Source organism: Schistocerca cancellata, chromosome 1 (assembly GCF_023864275.1).
Source record: "Schistocerca cancellata isolate TAMUIC-IGC-003103 chromosome 1, iqSchCanc2.1, whole genome shotgun sequence".
Classification (NCBI taxonomy): domain Eukaryota; kingdom Metazoa; phylum Arthropoda; class Insecta; order Orthoptera; family Acrididae; genus Schistocerca; species Schistocerca cancellata.
In genome coordinates this window covers 272,335,778-272,359,071 of record NC_064626.1, presented here as the reverse complement: position 1 = coordinate 272,359,071, position 23,294 = coordinate 272,335,778, and the positions used below count along the sequence as shown (strand labels likewise).

The 23,294-nt window shown below is 38.3% G+C and overlaps 1 protein-coding gene across 1 annotated transcript in view; it reads right to left on the bottom strand.

The window, feature by feature from the left end:
* The window catches only part of LOC126169379 (potassium channel subfamily T member 2), a 1,084,296-nt gene that overhangs the window by 173,982 nt on the left and 887,020 nt on the right, over positions 1 to 23,294 (bottom strand). Inside the window, exon 16 of the mRNA XM_049920640.1 lies at positions 11,609 to 11,776. Within this exon, the coding sequence (XP_049776597.1) occupies positions 11,609 to 11,776 (168 nt within the window). The remainder of the gene's footprint in view (positions 1 to 11,608; positions 11,777 to 23,294) is intronic.

Genomic DNA, 23,294 nt, shown 5'->3' with positions numbered 1-23,294 from the left:
TAAGATTACATGTTGCATATAATATCTGCCTAAAGGTTGGGGTAATACATTGGTTAATGCTATAAAATATGCAGATAGATGTACATTTGTGCCAGAAGTTGCTGTACATACAGTTTTAAGCTGACAAGGGGTACAAGCTGTTGGTGTGATGAATTATCTGTGAATGAGGTCAATCTCTTGTACTCTTGGCGGTTGTCATTATTTATGGTAATTATTAAAATGTGTGCACATGTGTGTGTGTGTGTGTGTGTATGCCAATGTGCCGTTTCCAGTAACAAACTCGACAACACCTCCAAAATCCATTGGACAATATTAAATCTGCTGTTCACTTGAGACAATGCCACCATTTCTGACACCAGTTATTGTCAGTTGGGGTTGGAGGGGTGACTGTGATGTCAGAATGGCAGGTGGAAAAAGGTTGAGATGGGATAGCAGGCTGGTGAAGGCCCAGTGCGTAGCAGCTGTCAAAATTATTACTTTATTTTCCGCTCATACATAAGTGCTGTATTAGTGCGGTGTTGCGACCACACCCTCAATCCACAGGAAGGGGGCCAGTGAGATGTCAGTTGGCATCTGGCCAGCTGGCTGCATATTTATATAAGCAGCAGTGCATATGTTATGCCAATGTGCCGTTTCCATCATGAACTCGACAACACCTCCGAAACTCACTGGTGGAGAAATTGCCATGCCAACACTGTAAGAACCTTGCATTACTACTGACCTGGTAGGTTTGACAGAGCCACCAAGGCCCGCCTCACAATATGTCAACAGTTTGGTTGCCATAACAGAAAGGACAACACCATGTGCCGGCCAGCTACCTGCAGCTGCAACAGTACTCTTCCACATATTTTCACTGATCTGAATGAAATGGTAATGGCACTACAATGGGAAGAACCATTATTGATATACTTTCACATAAATGGTCAGTTGGTGAAATATTTATGTGACAGGAACTAGTATGTTACTTGACCCTTCCTAGAATGTGTGTTCTTGGAATTTTAGAAATAAACCTTCATGTGGGTCACTCCAGGTAAAGTGATCCAATAAAAATTAAGTTGGTTGCTTGACGATTTTAAAATATTTTTGTTTTTTATATGTGATTACCATGAATATGAAAAGTTCACAAAAGTTTTTTTTAAAAAAATTACCTTGCACTGATACTGAATGGTGGCCATTTTTATTTGTAAGCACATGGAGGTTTTGTAATTTGGAGACATTAACATTAATTTGAATATCTCTGCACTGGATTAAATTACAACACTGCAATTGACATGATTGTTTTTAAAAAAGTCTCCTCTCCAAGACTGCTTATTACCCAAAATACCCTAAATTCAAAAATAATCAATCAAAATGACATCCAAAGTTTAGTCTTGAAAATTTAGAAAATCCACTTTTTAGACCCAAAAATAAAAACTAAGCAGTGATTTACCAGAGTGTATTTTTACCCTCTAGCTAGATATCATAGACTAATAGCCTCATACGGAGCAAGAACACTGACAAATGTTTTCTTAATTTTTTATAAATTTTTGTGATTTGAAAATTTTTATTTTTTGTAAAGTTTTGGGCTAGTTATCGAAGTCAGGACTGAACACAAAAATTTGATTTTTGCACATTTTGTACACTTATATGATAGCAAAGTACTGTAAAAATTTCATCATCAATATTTGACTGTGAACAAAGAAATGAATTTTTGAAAATAAGGAAATAATTCACACTACACTACAATGGATCTTATGGTTGTTGCCTAATTCATGTGTGATACTGTCTAGCTGTAACCAATTATTATTCAAAAAAGGCAAACAAGATGAATTGGGCAACTATAGGCCAATCTCACTGTTACCAATTTTCTCAAAAATATTTGAAAGAGCTGCATGTGATCAGATTGAAAATCACAATTCATCTAACAGCATTATCTTAGGCAATCAATATGGTTTCAGAAAAGGTCGCAGCACAATCCATGCAATAAATGAATTAGTCACAAAAGTCAGCAGATGTCTTGATGATAGAATGTGTGTGTCAGGCATCTTTTGTGACCTGTCCAAAGCCTTTGACACAGTAAATCATGACCTGCATCTCCAAAAATTGGCACGCTATGGTTTTCAAGGCAAATCTCTTAGCTGGATGTCATCATACTTGGAAAACAGAAAACAAAGAGTACTTATTAACATCAACGGCAAGAAATTTCTCTCTGGCTGGAAAAACACTCAATTAGGTGTTCCACAAGGCTCAATATTAGGGCCACTGCTTTTTCTATATTATATTAATGATATGCCATGTCAGGTCCAGTCTGATACTATCCTCTATGCAGATGACTCAACAGCTGTAGTCTGTTGTAAAAATGAGGTAGACCTAATTCATCATATTGAACAAACACTTGGGGAAGTGGAGGCATGGGTCAAAAACAATAACTTGACATTAAATATTACAAAAACAGAAATTGTTCATTTCACCACAAAACAATCTGCACAGTCTATAAGTGAAATAAGGTATATGGACAAAAAATTAGAGACTGCAGACTGTGTCAAATTCCTTGGCATGTTAGTCAATAAAAACCTGTTATGGAGTCGCCATGTGGACAACATACTGGGTCGACTGAATAGCCTTGTATATATTATGAATATCTTGTATAGTATTACTGATTTAGCTGTAAGAAAAACTGTATATAATGCATATTTTGTTTCAGTCATTAGGTATAGTATAATTTTCTGGGGGTCTGAAAAAACAAATTTACTTAGAGCTTTTAGACTACATAAAAGAATCATCCGAGCAATGGTGGGAGCAAAACCAAAGCAACACTGCAAACCTTTATTTGTAAAACTGGATCTAATGAGCATTCCAAGCATATACATCTATGAAACTCTCACTTTCACGAAAAGAAACCCACAACTTCTTGAAGACAACTTCTTCTTGCATCAATATGTTACAAGACATAGAACGAGCTACATGTTACCTACCCACCGTTTAAAATCATATGAAAAAACCCCATACTATATGGGCATGAAATTTGTAAATAAAATATGGAAAGATATGGATGACCCAAATGTAAAAGGCACCAAAAGAGACCTGGAAAAATATCTGAAAGATAAATGTTACTATAGTGTAGAAGATTTCATGAATGGTAACAATGCATTATAATTGTAATTAAAATACCTCTTTGAAGATGTTACACCATGTATATTATTAGTTTATTGTCTATTTTTAGTATTGTTATATATAGTGTAAAAACTGACAAGTCACCTATGTCACAATCTTTGATTGTATAAGGCATGTTGTGATAATAAAAATTGAATTGAATTGAATTGAATTGAATTGTAGTTAAGGTACTGAATTATATGGAAAAACTCAAAAATTATGGAACTCAACATTTATATTATCTTAATAAAATTAAAATAAATATTTTCAATTAACACACTTTCAAGATGCGGTGCTTCCTAATCCTCGTAATAATTGTTAAGAACACTTATTTCTTCTGACAACTTTTGTGATATTGAATAAGACCTTCCAGTTGCTGCGATAAGTTCAAGCACTGAAAGCTTCCTTAATGTGTTTTTCATTGGTATTCAAATTCTGTCGCTAGCAAATTTCTTGACTGACACTCTCGGGCCAGCAGGGTGGTAAAAATTCACAAAACATGATTTTTTTTCCTAACATATGCTCTCAAGCCATGCAAGCCACTACTGTCCATCACACATACATGTTATTCAATAAGACACAGATGTAATTTTACAGACACAATGATCCTCACAAATTTCAGTTTCTGATGTCACATAGCATCGAACGAACTTTTCTGAAATGCCAAGGAATTTGTGGAATTGCCTTGTCCTTTTACTGCTATAAAGTTTTCATATCTGGTTTGAAGTGTTGTTTCAATATGAAGAACTACCTCTTATTTCTTGATGTGAAAATAGGTGATGTCTTTAATACTACCTTTCCAAAAGGCGTTCATGTCCTCTATTGTAAGAATTTGATCTGTGGTAATTCTTTGTAGGTTGGCTTTACTCACTTCATCTTTTGTTGTACCTCCTATTCCATCGCAAGCATTTTTACCATGGCAAGAGGCAAAAGTGCCATTTGGCCTCCAACCCGAAATCAACTTTGAGAATTTGTTTTCTTCTTGTATTGGCTACCACTCCCATCCGAAAAGTATATGAGTTTACCAACCTTGGGAAACTCTTCTTTTATGTAATTTGTTATATACTTTTGAAGCACATGGACAACTGAAGTGTTGTGCTCCAATTAGTCATGTAGACTGCAAAATGAAGAACTGCGAACTTCAACGTTTTCATTTTTTAAGTACAGAACAAATGGACGCACTGTTGCCTGGTCATTGACCCAGTAGTACCCTTATATTTCATACATAACTGCAAGTGTAAAGTCTTCTGCAATATCAGCTAGAACTATACATTCAGTTTCATAAAGTTGTGCTCTTTTGTTCTTAAAAAACTTGCTTTGGATTTTAATAAGATAGTGGTGATTTTTGAGATTTTCTAAGTTATCAATTAAAGATTCAAAGTACTCTTCCTCAGATTTAACCACTACTATCATTTTAGATCTGTCAGTTTGCAGGTAACATTGTCAGGCATTTCCTCCTAAGAGTCATTAAAACAATTCAAGAGCAGTTTCTTTACCAGGGCATTACCACACAAACTCATCATCATGCAGTTATAACTGTTAGTGTCACATACCATTAGATCTAGTAACTCTTTGTAGTTAATATCATTGAGTTTTGCACCCAAAATCATTAGTCTGACATTCTGATGATATAAACAAACTCATACAGAGTGTTTTACAAAATACACAACTTAGGATGAAGGTCACAAAATTCTGACCTTCCAATTTTGCATTCAGGATGAGCATTTTTGAAAGCTACATTAAGTTCATTCAAATTTGACAGTTCTAGTTATTTCTGCTTTGTTACTTTAATTCCATTTCTAACAATTCTTTTGCTATATTTGCTACCCAGATATACTCTACCATTTTCACTGTCTTAAAAAAAACTGCTAGATCTTTCCAATTGTCTCTTCACTTACTTCTTCTCCTTTCTTATTTCCTAACCCTGGTAGAATGCCTTGCTCTTTCACTAATTTTTAGTTAGTCTAACCAAATGATCAGAAACATTGAACTCATGAACTATTTTTTCTCTTGACCGTGAATCAGGAAGCATACTTAAAATTTTAACTTTTTCCTCTTTAGGTGTCACTGAACACTTACCTTTTAATTTCTTGATTAAGCTCAAATATTCAGTGTCAAATGATTCTGGGGGTAGGTTTTCTTATTATTTAGAAATACTGCTGGTATCTGCATTATTAAAGCATGATTCTAAGTCTTTTCTAATTTAGTCTGAAATTCGTTGTACCTTGTTTTCAATAACTGCTTTTCTTTTTCTCATACTCAATTTTCTTATTTTCAAAGTAGGAGAGACCTCTAAATTAGAACAAGCAAAATCTTATTTGCTAATAGCTTCCTCATTAGGAATATGAATGTTGTCATTAATAAGGTTACATGATTCTGGTTCTGGATTCACAATAAATATCTTTGAGTAACAGTTTGAGCACAGGGAATTTCTTAGAAAGCTGTTTTAATTGCACCTAACAAGTACAAATGTTTAAGTTTAATTTCCCCTCAAACCTTTATTAACTGGATTTTATGAACTTTTGAGTGGATCAGAGCATTTATTCCCAAAAATGTGACTGTACTTCAGAGTGGATCAGAGCATTTATTCCCAAAAATGTGATTGTACTTCAGAACATACTCATAATTTAAACAAAGTTTGTCTATCTTCATCAAAGTTAGGGTGAACAGACGTCCAGATAAATCCAGACATGTCTTCTTTTTTATCTCTTTGCCCGGGGTCTGGGAGGATTTTTAAATTGGTCTCCTTTTTTGTAAACCTAACCATAATAAAATTATATTTGCATTATTTCCATTCTATTGTTCTTTTCTTAAATATATTACCTACGGATGGCAGCAGGATTGTCAATTTTATCGATCACATTTTACATAATGTAATTCAGCATGGAGCTGATACGCTTTCTGTTAATTCGGAGTGTGTCATCAGGAAAATTCATAGCTGTTTTTTCTACTTATTCTGTTAGAACGGAACAGTTACATTCGTTCTGTAAATTTGTCAACTTAAATTACAAACAAGTCCTGTCTCCTGTGCACACTAGGTGTGTCTCTCTTTTCCCAGCTTCTGAAAGGGCACTGGAAATGTATGCTGCTCTGAAATCTTACTTTCTGTCTGAAAGCAAGCCACCAAACGTTTTGCTTCAGTGTTTTGAGAACAGGTGAACTGGAGCCTATTTACGGCATTTCCATTCAGTGATGCCTGCATCCAGAAAAGACACTTATCTGTGCTTGAAGCGATTGAAATTTTAGGTTCTGTATGTAAGTAGCTTGAGGACCGATTAAATGAAAAGGTTAAACAGAAGCTGGAAATTGCAGCAGAAGAAGGGTTTGATAAAGAATCTAAACTTTTAATGGAGGAAACTATGTTGCTGTATTAATCGTGCCATCGATATTTAAAACGCTGACTCTGTGCGTTTCAAATGAATGTCTCTTAAAAAATATGTAACTACAGTGATGTAGAAAAAAGCATTTTGTATTTGCAAGTTAAATGTTGAGCTTTTGAAATTGAAGACATAAAATGCTTCATCCAATTCTGTAGTAAACAATGGGCCAAGTGTTTCTGTGAAAGTAAGTCTATTGATTGTCATTCAGAATTCACTCATTACAACACAATACAGTGATGACAGGAATAGGTTGAACACTGAATCTGTTAAGGGTGTGTTGATGATCCAGTATAATTTAAAAGAATTTTCCTGTGTATCTTTTTACAGCTATCCGCTAAGCATGCCTACACTTCTACAGAAAATTGGATCCTTCGAGAAGTACCAATAAAAGTCATGGAATGTATGTCATATCTGTTAATTAATTCATTTATTAAATTTGAGCAAGTGATCTATGTATTCCGTTTTTTTCTAACTTTGTCCGCCTTGTTAAACCTGTTTGTCCTCTTGTTTATGCATCTGCGCCTGGTCTCCCTAATTAAAGTCATTAACATTTTTTAAATTTATTGAACCTGAACCATAAACTGTTTTGTGCCACACTTCACTTACTATCTGTCCAGTGGAGTACTGTTATCCATTTTATTAGATTCCAATTAGTCTTTCAAATTTATTTATTATTACATTTTAAAATTACACTCACGATGAAAGCACATAAAATATTCTACACTCTCAATCAAGTATGTACATTCACTGTAACAGAGGTTTCTGAACAGACTGACTACAACAATGTCACATCCGGTAAATGTAGTAGGTGTACACATTTCATGTATAGACTTGTAACTGACTACGGGGCTCCTGTGCAGACTTACTACTCTGTCCGCTGAGCTCCTGCACACACTTGTATCTAGTACTAAACTCATGCACAGAATGTTAGTCTGCTCAATAATAAAGAAATTTCACGTCTTTGTTATTTTACCTTTATCATTTTGAACTTATAATAAAGTGCTACTTAATTGAGAATAGCTGTAAAGGGGCAATTTTTTTTTAACATAGAACTAAAGAAATAGCTCTATTGTTTAATATTTTATAATTATAATCAACAATACTAACTAAATACAGCATGATAGTGTTAACTAAATATAGCTTACAACTAAATTTTATTACAATGAAACAATAAACCATTTAAAAGGGCAACAAACATTAAGGTCAGTTGCAGCGTCATGTGAATTACTTCCTCATTTTCAAAAATTCGTATCTTTGTTCATAGTCAAATATCAATGATGAAATATTTACAGTACTTTGCTATTACATAGGTGTACAAAATGAGCAAAAATCGAATTTTTATATTCAGTCTTACCAGAGATAAGTAGCCCCAAACTTCACAAAAAATGACGATTTTCAAATTTAAAAAAATTATAAAAATAAATGTTCTTGCTCTATATAAGCATAGTAGTTTATGATATCTAACAACAGAAATTCAGTGTTCTTGCCCCATATAAAGTTAGTAGTTTATGATATCTAACTACAGAAAAAAAAACACACTCTGATACATCACTGATTAGTTGGTATTTTTGGGTCTGAAAATTTTCAATACCAAATTTTGGATGTCATTTTGAATGGTTATTTTTGAATTTGGGGTATTTTGGGTAATAAATAATGCTGTAGAGAAGAATTTTCTAAAAACAATCATGTCAATTGCAATGTTGTAACTTAACCCAGTGCAGAGATATTCAAATTAATGCTAGTGTCTCCAAATTGAAAAATCGCCATTCAGTAACAGTGCAAGGAATTTTTTTTTAAACCTGTTTTGAACTTCTGAATTATAGGGTAATCACGTGTAAAAAAATAAAAAATGGTTAACAAACCTCAATGGATCACTTCATATGGGTTGACCACAATGATGACCAACAGCTATATTGTAGTGTTCGCCACTTGGATTGGATGAGCATTTCTGTGATTCTCTTAATCATGATGAAACAAGCTGCTTCTTTGGATCTTTATTGTCTGCACTGTCAATCATATTTGGTAATGGTTACAGTTTGATAAGCAATTCTCAAGAATGAATGAAGGTTTTGTGAGCTACTTCATTTGTGACTGATTTACATCTTCTTAAGATTTGTCCCATGAATCTCAGTGTAGCATGTGTTTTCCTATTAGTGTTATGTGCTCCTTTCAGTTTAAATAACTCCAGAAGTATAGTTCTAGATATTTAACTGTTGTAACTATTTCCTGTGACTGATCACTCTGTAACTGAACAACAGTATGTCTTTCCATCAATTTCCACAACATTATACTTGTTATGTCAAGGGAACAATACAAGATACAACAATAAGTGCTACAATAGCAGGAAAATAATACTGCCTTCCATCAAATTTTGTGTTTTTCAGGGCATATGAGAAAAAACAATCAAGGCCAGTGCAATAAAAAATCAATGCTTCAATGTTTTCTTGCAAAGAAATGCCAATTTCACATCAAGACATTACGGAAGAGTATCTAAAAGACATCGACAAGACACCAGAGTCACCAGGTAGAAATTAAATCTCTTTTGTCATATTACTGATTTTTAAAAAACTTAAAACGCGAGCCACAGCTCACACGTCATCCGCTAAAATGTCTGGCAAAACAGGCAGCAGCCCGACCCTGAGACGTAAGTGGCTAAATTAGGGGCAGGGGATCAGGAGATGTCTGACAATTAATGGCTGGCTACAGAAAGGACAGCTGGGTGCAGGGTCGCCACTCAACAAGTGGTGGTGACTAAAGCGGCAGTGCCCTATTCACAACTGAGCTAACATTACTTCCTCATGGCAAGATGGCCGGGGGAAGTTGACTAGGCTGTTGGGAGAGGTTTGACTTCTCTGAGTCTGTTCTCATGAAGGGAGCTCCATGCCGAAGTGACGTGATATGCCGATAGAGAAAAGTACATATATCTTGCGAGGGAACAGAGTAAGAGGTGGGCTGATCGAGATGGACTGCGGCCTTGGCTGAAGCATCAGCAGCATCATTCCCAGGCACACTAACATGGCCAGGAACCCACATGAACATCACTTAGGCTCTCCCATCTGGGAACAAATGGAGGCAGTCCTGAATCCGTCGAATGATGGGATGGAGTGGATCGGGATTATCTAGACTCTGCAAGGCACTGAGGAAGTCAGAGCAGATCACACAGCGAGTGAGCTGGTCCCTCTGAATGTAGTGAACAGCCTGATAGAGGGCAAAAAGCTCTGCTGTAAAAACTGTGCACTGGTCAAGAAGCCGGTATTGAAACTTATCAGCCTCTACGACAAAAGCACAGTCAACAATGTGGGTGGACTTGGAACCATCAGTGTAGAAAAATATGCTATCAGCAAGTTGTGAGCGAAGTTCAAGAAAGTTGCAGCGATATAAATTGTAAATGGTAATAGCCCGTAATATATGCAACAGATATATTGAGAAATACTTTCACATCTGATGAATTCTCACCGTCAATAAGAAACACTCCATTCTCTTTGAGTCATTTTATTCACAAAGCCAGTTTTATATTGGTCATGTTCCATTCACTAGAGGACAGAGAAGCACTCTACTGCATGTGTGTCAGAAGTTAGGGAACACTACATCAGCCAGCATATGACTGTCTGCTGCCCTCTAAATCTGAACCAATAGAATAAGTGGAATTGATTCTCACAGAGAAGATTTACAGCTTTCAAAGGGTTTATTAAATGCTAACTTAAAACATGTTCGATAAATCTACAGCAGAGAGATATAACTGATACAGCCTATATGTCTTGAAAATGGGAATTACTTCTGCTTCTTTCCAAATTCCTGGAATTACTCCAGCAATCTATACTAAATTTCTACTAAATGAGGAGTATTCTTTTGTATTTTCATACAGGTATGCCATCAGGCCATTCCCTCTACTGAGAAATTTTAGTAGTTGAGTTCCTATTCCACAGTAATTTTATTTCTTCATATTCTATTCATTTCAGCATTTATATGATAACTGAAAGAAGGAGTCACAGTATGGTCTTCCTTAGTGAAACAAATTTGGAAGAGTGAATTATTCTACTGTCTGGACGAGAACTTTAATCTGTAAGGAGTTTCTTTGTGGCATGCTTTCTGCTTCATAGTGAAAGATTTATTCTAGGTTGAAGACTTCGCCGCAATGGATTAAACAATACACACAATGTGTTACCCATATCATATGTTTTGTATGTATGTTTCAAATCATTCATGAAAGTTATTTCACAAAAAATCAAAGAACAAAAACAGAAAAAGTAAACAAATACTCCCAAAGCTACTGACCATTTACAGAAGATGAATGATAAATAATTTCCAGCAGGTCAAATCCACAGGACAGGCATGAGTACCCACTTGTGCCCATCTAGCTCACTAGTGGACAAGCTCAGGTAGTACAGCTACCTACCAGGCATTTCAGGAGCACACACTCCGAGCATAAGCACGTGGACTTGGCCACTCCTATTTGCAGGTACTTGGCCAGGGCAGTATGTACTTGCAGGCAAGGACCAAGGGCCGGGCTGACTAACTGCCTGTTGGTGTGATTGACTGCCTATGTGTCAGCTATTTGCCCACCACACCCACCTGCCACTGTGGGCAGGCACTCAGTCTGGAATAGTCTGCCGTGGGAGAATATATTCTGAAGAGGATAGTTGTGCATTTTCAGCTTACCAAATAAGTAATTACTTCTAAAATCTGCACAAAGTTTACACTGTAATGCATATTCTTGATAAATTATGAATGTGTTACAACAAGGTACATAAATTTGGATCATTCCCATTGGCAAGCAGGGCTCTGTCAATTGAACTATCTGACAGTGCTTCACTGCCCAACTCAGAGGTTTTTTCAGCCAGTACTTAACACTCTTCATACTACATGGAGACTCTCCTGCAAGCTTTGCTAAACCAATATGCCTGAGAGGAGGTATATGAAATATATTACCTATTAGCTGTTTCCGGAATTAATATCTCGTGCTGTGGGAGACTACACACGCAATACTTTCTGGCAGATCAAAATCTCGTGGCGACTATTTCCTCTTAGATATGTACTGTCTACAATTGTATCTCTTCAATATGTGGAGAAATTAAATATGAATTAATATCACTTACCTCTCCTTTGGTTCAGAATCTCTGGACTTAAAAGATTTGGATTGTCTCCAGGTCGAGGTACATCAAGATGATTTCCTGTAACTGCTACATCTGGTGTTAAGGTGGATGGATTATTCTCTTTCTGACCTTGCTTTGATTCTGAATTTCCACAGCTATCAGAAGATGCAGCTGCAATATAACAGAAACAACTAATGTTTATAAACAGTTTCAACCTAACTAGCATTGAAATGCAGAGTAAATACATTATTTTTTTACAGTTGTATGGACATATCTAAAATATATAAACATGATAAGTATTTTTTGTCTGTATTACATAAGTATTGAAAGGAGACAAGTAGGTAAACATTAACTTCACTATTTCATTTGGAATGGTTCGTATCAGCTTCAAATAGAACTTTCTGCCAGTGATGTTTTAACTTGTAATTAAATACAAATTTATAGCCATGTGAGGAGAGTACACTCTTGTCAAGGATTTTTAATTTGATGTCAATACAAATATAGCTGAGGTGATAGATACTGGGGAAGAGTGACAGCACTGCAAGTGGTTGCAGAATATGCAGTTTCAGTTTCTGGGAACTCAATTTCCAGCATTGAGAAACTACAATATGACGTTAGATAGAAAATTGTGTTATTATTTTGGGTAATGCACAATGATGCTTTAAAAATAATGAGTGAGAGTGGATGTAAGAATTTTGCACTTCACAAAACATGCCACACCAGCTACTTTCCTGTTAGGTCTACCCCAAATGACAGTATCACAAAAAAGATAAGCATGTGTTTTTCACATCCGTAAATAACTCATGCCCGAATTTTGTAACCTTCCTTATTTTGATGTGAATTTTCAACTGATTCAGTCCTTGAATTACATTTGAACCATGACAGTATCAGCAACATACATTGCATACAACATTTACTTGTGCATCATCATTTATTTTCCAAAATGATACTTCTGAGACATTACAGCTTACTGTCAATCATATGAATGAATCACATGTCAATTCAAGCTGCTGTTCTTGTTATTATTGTAACAGGAACACTAGAACAAAGTTTGTCAGAATACGTCTCATGATACATCCCAAAATATGTGCACTATTAACATGAAACTTTCTTTTATCCTCTTACACTCGTAATCCCAGCCAGTAATACTTACTTCTTGAAGTTTTTCAGGTTTTTCGATACTCTGATTTATTGGTCTCTAGCAAAGAACCATTAATGTATCCAATGTTCACAGCAAACAGCATTAACATCTTACACTGCTAACAATATCAGTGGAAGAGTTCCATAAAATAGAAATGAATTGAAATGAAATGTGGAACCTAGTCAACATTATTTGGAATCTTACACTGCACTGGACTGCCCTCATTGGAAGCTTCCTTTAACTATGAACGGGCAATTGTTCTAACCTCAAACAGAGGTTTCCTATGATGGGGTGTGAAATGACTGAGATAAAATAATTCTGAATACAAATAGTACAATGATGCGCCAAAGAAACTGGTACAGGCAAGCGTATTCCAGCATAGAGATATGTAAAAAGGCAGAATATGACACTGTGGTTGGCAATGCCGATATAAGACAACAAGTGCCTTGTGCAGTTGTTGGATCTGTTACTGCTGTTACAATCACAGGTTATCAAGATTTAAATGAGTTTGAACGTGGTGTTATAGTCAGCGCATGACCTCTGGGACGCAGTATCTCTGAGGCAGTGATGAAGTGGGGATTTTCCCACATGACCGTTTCACGAGTGTACTGCGAGTCTCAGGAATCCAGTAAAACATCAAACTTCTGACACTGCTGCGGCTAGAAAAAGATCATGCAAGCATGGGAACAACAATGACTGAACTGAATCCATTCAATGTGACAGAAGTGTAGCCCTTCAGCAAAATGCTGCAGATTTCAATGCTGGGTCGTCAGCAAGTAGCAGTGTGCAAACCATTCAACGAAACATCATCAATATGGGCTTTCGGAGCTGAATGCCCACTTGATGACAAAAAGCTTTACACCTTGCCTGGGACAGTTAACACTGATATTGGACATTTGATGACTGGAAACATGTTGCCTGGTCGGAGAAGTCTCGTCTCAAATTGTATTGAGCAGATGGACTTGTATGGGTATGGAGACAACCTCATGAATCCAAGGCCCCTGCATGTCAGCAGGGGCTGTTAAAGTTGATAAAGGCTCTGTAACTGTGTGGGGCGTGTGGAGCTGTAGTGGTGTGGGACTCCTGATACATTTAGATACAACTTTGACAGGATACACGTATGTAAACATTCTGTCTGATTACCTGTATCCATTCATGTCCATTGTGCCTTTCAAGCCTTGGGCGATTCCAGCAGGACAATGAGACACCCCACGCATCCAGAATTGCTACAGGGTGGTTCCAGGAACACTCTTCTGAGTTTAAACACTTCTCCTGGCCACCAAACACTCCAGACGTGAACATTATTGAGCATATCTGGGATATCTTGCAACTTGCTGCTTAGGAGAGATCGCCAGCCCCCCCCCCCTCCCCCCTACTCTTACAGATTTATGGATAACCCTGCAGGCTTCATGGTATCAGTTACGTCCAGCACTACTTCAGACATTAGTCGATGGCATGCCAAGTCGTGTTGTGGCACTTCTGCTTGTTCACGGGGGGCCTACATGATATTAGGCAGGTATACCAGTTTCTTTCATTCTTCAGTGTATAATAGGTTACTTTATGGCTGTTGCTACTCAACAGCCATAAATTTTCATGTTTCCAAACTCATAGAGAAGGAGCTTGCCAGTAGCAATGTAGTTGTCTTTTTCCTTACGTTTACCCAGTGATTTACAAAGAACACTGGAAAAATGTTTGATATCAGTATTTTTACAAAAAATATTCTTACAAACAGTGCCTCTGGAATGGTTATTCTGAGGGCCCTGTTTACTAGTAGTTAATGAAAATGTATTCTTATATAATCCATATGACCATATCACATAAATATTTCTGAGGACCATGGCTGTAGCAGTGCATCATTTACATTGGAGAAGAACATGTAAGGATGATTGAGGAAGGCATAATATATTAGGAGACAACAAAAAAAATACAAAATAATTACTACAGTTTTGACTCCCTGTATGAAACAAGGAGAAATGTAACACTTTTCCAAAAATTAATAAATGTGTAACTTTGGTTCATGATTACCTGAGACTACTCTGTCTTACATATTGTTACATTTATCTAAAAGCTATCTAGTCTCTTGTGCTACCAGTGAGTGGGCGGGGGGGGGGGGGGGGGGGGGGGGGGGAGGCAAAAGTAGACTTAAATAGAAATCCAAAACTACACTTGTATTCTGCAAATGACAATAAGGAGCACAGCACACACACTGCATTATATTATTCATTGTTCTTTTCACTAAATTTGTGAGTGGATCAAAACACTTTTATATAATCATTTTGGTAGGCACTGCTCTTGCACGATACTATTGCATGTTGTGATTCTTTGTTGATAACACATATTCAAATTTCAGACTGTACATTTTTCCAAATAATGGAATGTTTTTAATGAATATGTATCAATTGAGATCATACTAGATGTGTGCAAAATCCTTTTCTAAGTTATATAAGGCAGTAAAAATCTTTTCTTCTTGTACTAAAAGTACTACAGCACTATTTCAAGACAGACTCTGTGAGTATTTTCTAACTACTCTCCTTTGTAGATGACCTGCAGTTTCCCATAATACGAACAAGATCACAACTTGTTTTTTCCAGAAATGGACTTAATAAACTACTCTATTTCATATACTTATAGAGAATTACTTTCAGGGAAACATAAATGCAAATAAATGAAGCTGTAGGTGATTGATCTTGTGAGAGAAGTTGGTATCTGTTTATGATCAGTGAAACCAATTTTGTAATGAAATTGAGAATGACATGAACATGTGAACAGTTTATTAAACAGAAAATAAAGGTCTACTTATGAATTTTCACAACAGAAAAAAAAGCAGCTGGGAGACTCACAATCTTAAAGCCCTTTCTCCTAGCTTTCATAAACTTTATTACAATACAAACTCCATTGTGGAAAAAACAAATGAAAGTGAGGCCAGGGAATCACTTCACTGCAATTGTTTGACAGCTGGTGGGCAGAGTTCTGTAACAGATCATAAAACTGAACTTTTGAGTCTTCATCCCCTGCCGCCGCCGCCGCTGCCACCACCACCACCACCACCCACTCCTCTCCATTAGTGTAACGAAGGCTCAAAACCTAGTCTGGTTTTCTGTTTTGTTAAGGAGAAATGTGTGAAGTAAGAGAAAAATGGTCTTTGGTGGCTTTTCCTTCTCTTCAGATCCTTTATACTGTGGGTATCCCCATGACTTTCAGAGTCACCATATATCAGAGATGCTGGGTTGCAGACAGGCACAACAAAAAGACTGTCAAAAAAGTAAGCTTTTGGCCATAAAAGGCCTTCATCAAAATCAGACGTTACACACACACACACACACACACACACACACACACACACACACACACACGACCAGTCTTTGGCTGCCGAGGTGCCTCAACAGTCACAAAGTGTGTGTGTGTGTGTGTGTGTGTGTGTGTGTGTGTGTGTGTGTGTGTGTGAGCTGCATTGGCATGTGCAAATGAGAGAGAGAGAGAGAGAGAGAGAGAGAGAGAGAGAGAGTACACTCTTTGATTCCAATGAAAGCCTTTTTGGCTGAAATACTACTTGTTTGACAGTCTTTTTTTTGTGCCTATCTGTGAGTTAGCATCTCTGCTCTATGGCGAGTAGTAATCTACCTTTCTGTTCACAATATTGTCATAAACAACCTAATCAGACATACCGCGTGTGGTCGTCTGAACTGCAGTGTACAAGTAGGAAATGCCTTTTTGTGACTACAGTAAATAAGAAATCGTATGCAGAGGTGATGATTAGGGACGCAATCATTTGTGTGGCTCTGGATAAAGAGGTGCATCAGAAAGCTCTGCAAATTTAGGACCCTATTTTGGATGATATTTTACAATGGGCCCCATCCTTCAAAGTTTTGCTGGCCACAGGCCATTGATTAGATTTCTGGGATGAGGCGGTGGCCCTTGGGCCAGAACCAAGAGAGGGATACGACTTTGCCAACACAGAAAATGCAGCAAAGCAGTGCCCAAACACCATTGCACTCCAGCTGCATCATGTAAACATGGAAACAAGTCTCAGCCTCCTGACTGGCACTCATTTTGCCTGACCGGATTGTTTTCGAACATGCCAGAGAAGACAGACACAGTGAGAGGCACGCTGGAAGGAAGGGCTTACCAGATCTGCCTGCCACACTACAGACAAAAAACACTTGCCTCAACAGGACCTAATGAACATTAATATGATTTCATTGGAGTATCACACCACAGTGGTTTCACCTGAGAAACTGTTCACACTCAATTTGTGCAATAACAATTTCAGCTACAAGTTGACACTGCTGCCACTGCATCTCTCTTAAACTCTCAAACCTACCTCCAACTGGGAGCACCGACCATTCAATCTGCACCTCTCAAGTTCGTGGCATATAACAAACAACACATTCCACTCAAAGGACCACTCAAAATTGTACAAAACGTATGAAAACCTTGTCTGACACTCCACCTTCCTTGTAGTTCACAGCACAGATATGGAGAATCTATTCTTCCTTGATGCTTTTTCCTCTTTCAGGTTTGTTATTGATGACTTGGCCCATCTGGTCTCAGAACGAGTGCCATTTTGAGAATTACAAACCCCCAGTAAGGACTAAGCTGACATTTTCTCTATTGGTCTAAGAAAAGTGAAGAACTTTACAGAGCACATTACATTAAATAAATAGGTGCATCCTTGCTGCTTCTGTGTGTGACCCATGCTCCTCACACTGTGGGATGCGATTCAGAATGAGCTAGATAGATTGCAGCCTTATACATCTTTGAATGTGTGTCTGCAACTGAGTGGGCAACACCTTTGGTTATTGAGAAAAACTGTCGTGGAATCTGCACCTGTGTGGAAACTTTAAAAGTTATGGTCAGTTCCCAGTCAGAGATTGATATGTATCCCATTCTGAAACCCGATGAGTTTTTCTCTGCACTCACAGGAGACCGGTATTTTGTGATGATCTATTTCTCAGAAGCTTGGAACTACTGCTGGATGAGGACTCACAGAAAATTTTGGTAGGGAACATGCCGCATGGATTAAACAATTTCAAATGGTTAGTTTTCAGGGTAGCCAGTGCCCCAGCCATCTGTAAAAGGTTTCTCAAGCAACAGCTACAGAATGTTCTGGGCTGCATAAATTATCTAGAAAAGATTGTGGTGATGGGAGCCACAACGGAAGAACATTTCAAAATCTTGCGATGGTTGTTGCACACCGTCTGGTCTGCAGGCCTATAATGCAATATTGAAAAATCTCTTTTTTTCAACCATTGGTGGAACACCTGGGACACATAATCTCTTGTGAAGGTATTAAGCTCTCATGGAAGCCGGTCAAAGCTGTCACTGTACTTCCTTGGCCCACAAATTTAAAGGAGCTCCAGCTCTTCTTGAAAAAAAAAAAAAAAAATGTATTGCAGAAAATTTATCATTGGCCACCCATCCACTCTTCAACTTTTGGAATAATGGCATGCCTTTGGTATGGTTGGAGGCACATGAAGAGGCATTCACGACTGAAGTGGGCCCACCTCTCAGCATTCTGTCTCACCACATTTCAATCAGGCAAACAGCTAGTGGTGGTAGCAGCCACTTATGAATGGGTTCTGGGGATCATTCTGGCACAAAGAACATAGGTGGCTCTGAAAATCTGATCATATTTGTGTTGAAGAAACTCAATGGCACATAGAATGGATATCTGAAAATTGAAAAAGAGGCTCTCAAGATGACCTTTGCACTGAAGAAATGCCATGTATTTCTATACGGAACACAGGTTCACCTCATTACTGATCATAAGCCATTGATCTCCCTCTTTAGTTCTGCAACAAGGCTACCTGAGGGAACTGCCCAGTGCTGGGCACTCTTTCTCAGTAGATACAATTATGAAATTCGCTTCTGCAGTACCACTCAGTACACCAACATGGACAGACTGTACCATCTCCCGAAGATCCCTGACCCGGAGTTCAACAAAAACAATATCTTGTGCTTCCTGCTGTACAAAGATGCTCAACAGGTGGTGGATGCTTTTCCCGTCAAGAAGTCTGTGTGCAGCCATGGCTAAGGACACCATATGAAAACATGTACGGTGGTGCATAAAACTCTGCTGTCTGAACTGCATTTCCAGTCAAGACTCCAAACTGTTATGTCATTACCTCCACCTCACTAATTATGGTGGATAGAGTTATCCTACTAACCATCTATCAATGGTCTCCCCGAGTAGACCCACCGGAACCTCTGCACCTGACACTCTTATGGTTCTTGCGCTATGGTCACTGGGGTGTCTTGTGAACTAAACTGCTCACTCAGCACCGTATGTTGTGACCAGGCATAGACCAGCAGGCTGAACATCTTGTCTGCAACAGTGACCAGTGTTAAGAAAAGTATGTGGCTGCCCGGCAAACATTTTCATCCAGGAGTGGGTCCACGTCGGCTTCACAGGCGTCTTCCTGGATACTACCTCGGTGATTGTCCTCAATGCATACTCCAGCGTTCCATACACAGTCAACCATTGTCCATGAATGCAGAGACTACAGCTGCAGTGCTCAGCACAGTTTTCATTATTTACACTTCCGCTCACACTGGTGTCAGTCAATGGACCACAGTTTTGCTTACATTTTTTCTGATACCTCTGCTGCAGAAATGATATTCAATAGCTGTTGTCTCCATTTTTCCACCCTCACTCGAATGATGAGGCTGAAAGACTCCTTAGAGCTTTTAAAATAATGAAGAAGACATACGTGGCTGACATTCCTACCAATGAAGCACCATCATTTTTTTGAGTTCCTGCAGGCTCATGCTGAGAGGGAATAAAAGTCCAGAGGAACTCACCCATGGCCATCAGCCAAAATGCTCTCCCATTTCTTGCTGAAAACACCTGTGGGGCCATCTGTGGCACTGTCTTCACACCTCTAGCCAGGCATCCATGTGTGGGCATGGGGCTGTGGATGCTAGGACAATCCTCCTGTGGTGGTCTGGCAGCAGTAGGGATACTGCGTATTCACTCTGGCCATGGGGGCCCAGACAGTGGCAGGCCATCAAAATCACTCTATCTGCAATGGGAGATCAAGCTGCTGCCGTCTCCAGGTCTGATGGCAGATACACATCACTGGGCCCTCTGCTATCTCCCCTCCTGCTTCTGAGCTTTCCCTTCCCTTCTCTTCCCTTCCCTTCGTAGCCCTGTTTGCCAATCCCATGCACACCTTCACCTCCCCATGTTTCTAGGCCACCTGAGATGGGCAGGATGTATGAAGGCTCTGTGGTACCAACCACACTGGTGCTGCTTATACCCCTGCAGCTCCCTTCTGCACCAAGATGTGACATGGACACGGAGTGGCCTTAGCTACCAGCTGTACTGCCACGTGCTTCTGTGTTCACTGACTGGGAGCTGGTAAAACCACAGGGGCCATCCGATGCTTCCACAGACATCAGCTTAGTTCGGAGCTCTGCCCAGCAGAGGTCAACTTGCTGAGACACAGCTCGCCACTTCCCCAAGGAAGAAGGGATATGGTAACCCAATGGGCTAATACCTAGATGTCGGACACCAGCAGATATCTCCGAGGTAGGCAGTCGTCACATGAGTAGCACATATAATGTGACAGTCATTCCATGTCTACTGTTCCAAAGTGTGGCTGCCAGGGGGAGATACTGTAGCTGAGCAACCACACATGACGGCTGCACAGGCACCTTCCAGCATCACCTGTAGCATGCTGTTTACACATGTGGTTGCCGTCCGGCAATTGCCCTCCCTCAGTCTGCTCTTGTTCATTGTGCTATTTACTATGCTAGCTGGAGCTGTACTGTAGCTGTCTTGCCTTGTGGCTCTGCCATACATTGTATCTGTTGTGAACTACTGTCCTGTGAGGGCATTAAATATACTTGTTCTGGAGGAGTCATCTCATTTTTTTTTCATCAGTTAGCTCCCTTCATCTCTCCTGCAGACTTTCCGAAATTTTCAAGAAATTTTCAGAGTTAACAAAACTATATGGCAGATTGAAAGAAGTTAAACACAATGTTAAACATTACATCTCAATGTTTAATGGCCTTACAGTCTTCTGCAAGTCTTATGGACAAGACCCATATGAAGGGCATAATATGAAGTAAGATTTCTGGTACATATCATACCACAAAATTATTTGTTTGAATTATAGTGAGACAGTTCTCCACATAGAGCACTAAATCAGATTGGTATTGGCATGTTTTTGGAGATTACCACTGCGTAAACAACCACATCCCTCCCAATGGCTACCAAATTCCGCAAGCAACAGAACAGTCTGGAAAATGTCCACATTGCCTTACTAACTTTCCCAAGTGTGGAGTATGAACATGCATTGCTGGAAGATGTAATCAAACTTTGCCCCAGTAGTAGGCAGCCAACAGAAACAAGATGTAAGTCTACTGGTTTCCTTACAAAGTATTTGCCGTTGCCCAAAATAATTACTCATAATATGGCAGGGAACTTCTCAGTACTTATTCAGTGATAAAATATTTCAGATATCTGCTTGAAGGGCAAACATGTACTGTCTACATTCGTTTTTGGCTGCATCACTGCAAGTCTGTTACCTCCCGTACATTTCTCAATTTGCACCTAATTTGTGGCATGTGCCTGGGGCCTTATTCTGTAGTGACGTCATTTTCAGTTCGTTAACCAAACTTGCTATTCTGCAAGCTTCTGAGACCTGTTACCGATCGGTCCGCCCGCTGTTTTTCCGACAACTATAATGAGACTCAGTTAGTTTTCAGCATGGTCACTCATTCAGTTCAGAGTGATTTGTCTGAAGCTAGAAGTTGTTATTTTAGATATACTGACTGGTTTAGTTTCAGATTTAATGATTATGGTTTACTGAAGAATCACTATGATGTATCTGAGTGGAAAGTGAGTTCATAATAGACTGTTTTCTGTTGTTAGAAACATGGTCTGTATTGTTGTTACTGTGAGTCATTATAACATTAAAAAAAAACATTTCTGGTCAATAGTATCACAAAATACCTTTTATTTTTGTGCACTTAAGAGTTTAAAAATCATTAAATTTCAAAATGTCAGATCTACTTGCATATATGACATGAGTGTCAACAGAAATTACTAGTGACTGTAAACATTTCCTGCAAATGGTTTAGTTACTTATTATTGAAACATGTTTACAATTTTTAAGTAACAATGAAAAGGAATTTTGTGAAGCTTTATAGTGGAAACCTTCAAAAATTTCATGGATTTATGGCTTACATCCGCACTGTTCAGCAATGAAATCAACCTGCATCCCTCTCCAATAAAATCAACCTGCATTTCTCTCTCTTACAATCAGCAGGAATAGAAAACTCACTGCACACAAGTTTTCATGGCCAAGTGGTAATGCAACAGACTGTTATGCCAGAGACCGTAGGTTTGCATTCCTACTACTTAAAAAATTTTTTTCCTCTTCATGTTTGTAACACATTCTGAGACTCCATTATTCATCAAAGTTAAGTATTTTTCTGCAATATTCATTGTTATTTACAAGTAAGACCACACTTTCTCAACAGTGAGTATCTTTGCGACTCTTCCAGCTTTCCCAGTGGATCTTCAGTATCTCTGATTTTGTGACTTCCGTATGTTTAAAAAATGAAAGATGAAATTGCTGTGTGTGAAACAACTGTAAGATACATTTGTAGTTTTCTTGTGACAAATAATTCACCATTTTTCTCCTAATACATAGCAATTTCTGAGTGTGTGGTTAGACAGGAATCCAAGAGCACACTTCGAATTACTGCCAATCAAAGTAGCAGCAATCATCTTTTTACTTTTGCTTGTCACAAGTATTTATCTCTAATTGAATACTTAATATTGTAGACAGAGGTGAAAGATTCCTGCCATAATATTTTTAGAATATACCATCATATATGACACATTTTGATTCATCAGATGCATGTTATAAACTATGACAAACTTCAATGCTGCACTTGCCACATGCTCTTGAAAAGGAATTATTTAAAATTTGTTTTTAAGACCCAAACTGTTGATGTATCCCACAGAGAAGTAGGCTACGTCATCATTTGGATCTCTAGGAGTGAATTACAACCACATTCTATGCATCTTCTTATTCATGACACTCTCTTAAAACAATTTTTTGGGTGTTTTTATAGAAGAGCTTGTTCAATGTGATACTACACACCATTCCTAACAAATATTCCAAAAACATAAAACCCAAAACAACATGTCAATGTGAATGAGAATAAAATGACATAATATGGCATTTATGACAATTTCCAGAACACAGTCAAATACCCTATCATTATTATGCAGGCATGGAAACAAATGGTCAGTGAAATTTGAGCAGCACTACGTCCTTCAAACACACTTTTCATTACTGTGAAGAACAGCGTGCCTGTGTCAGCTGCTAGCTGTTTTGAGTTCATGGCACTGTGCGCACAGCAGCGTGCATGCGTGGATCTATGAGCACTTGCTTTTGATTGACTGGCACAAGGAGAACTGACAACAGCACCTTGACTGACAAGAACAGAACGACATCACTTCCAAAATGCTCACAGAATAACATGGGGACTCTCCTCTGAAAACAAGGCCACTTGGTGCACTCGCCTACC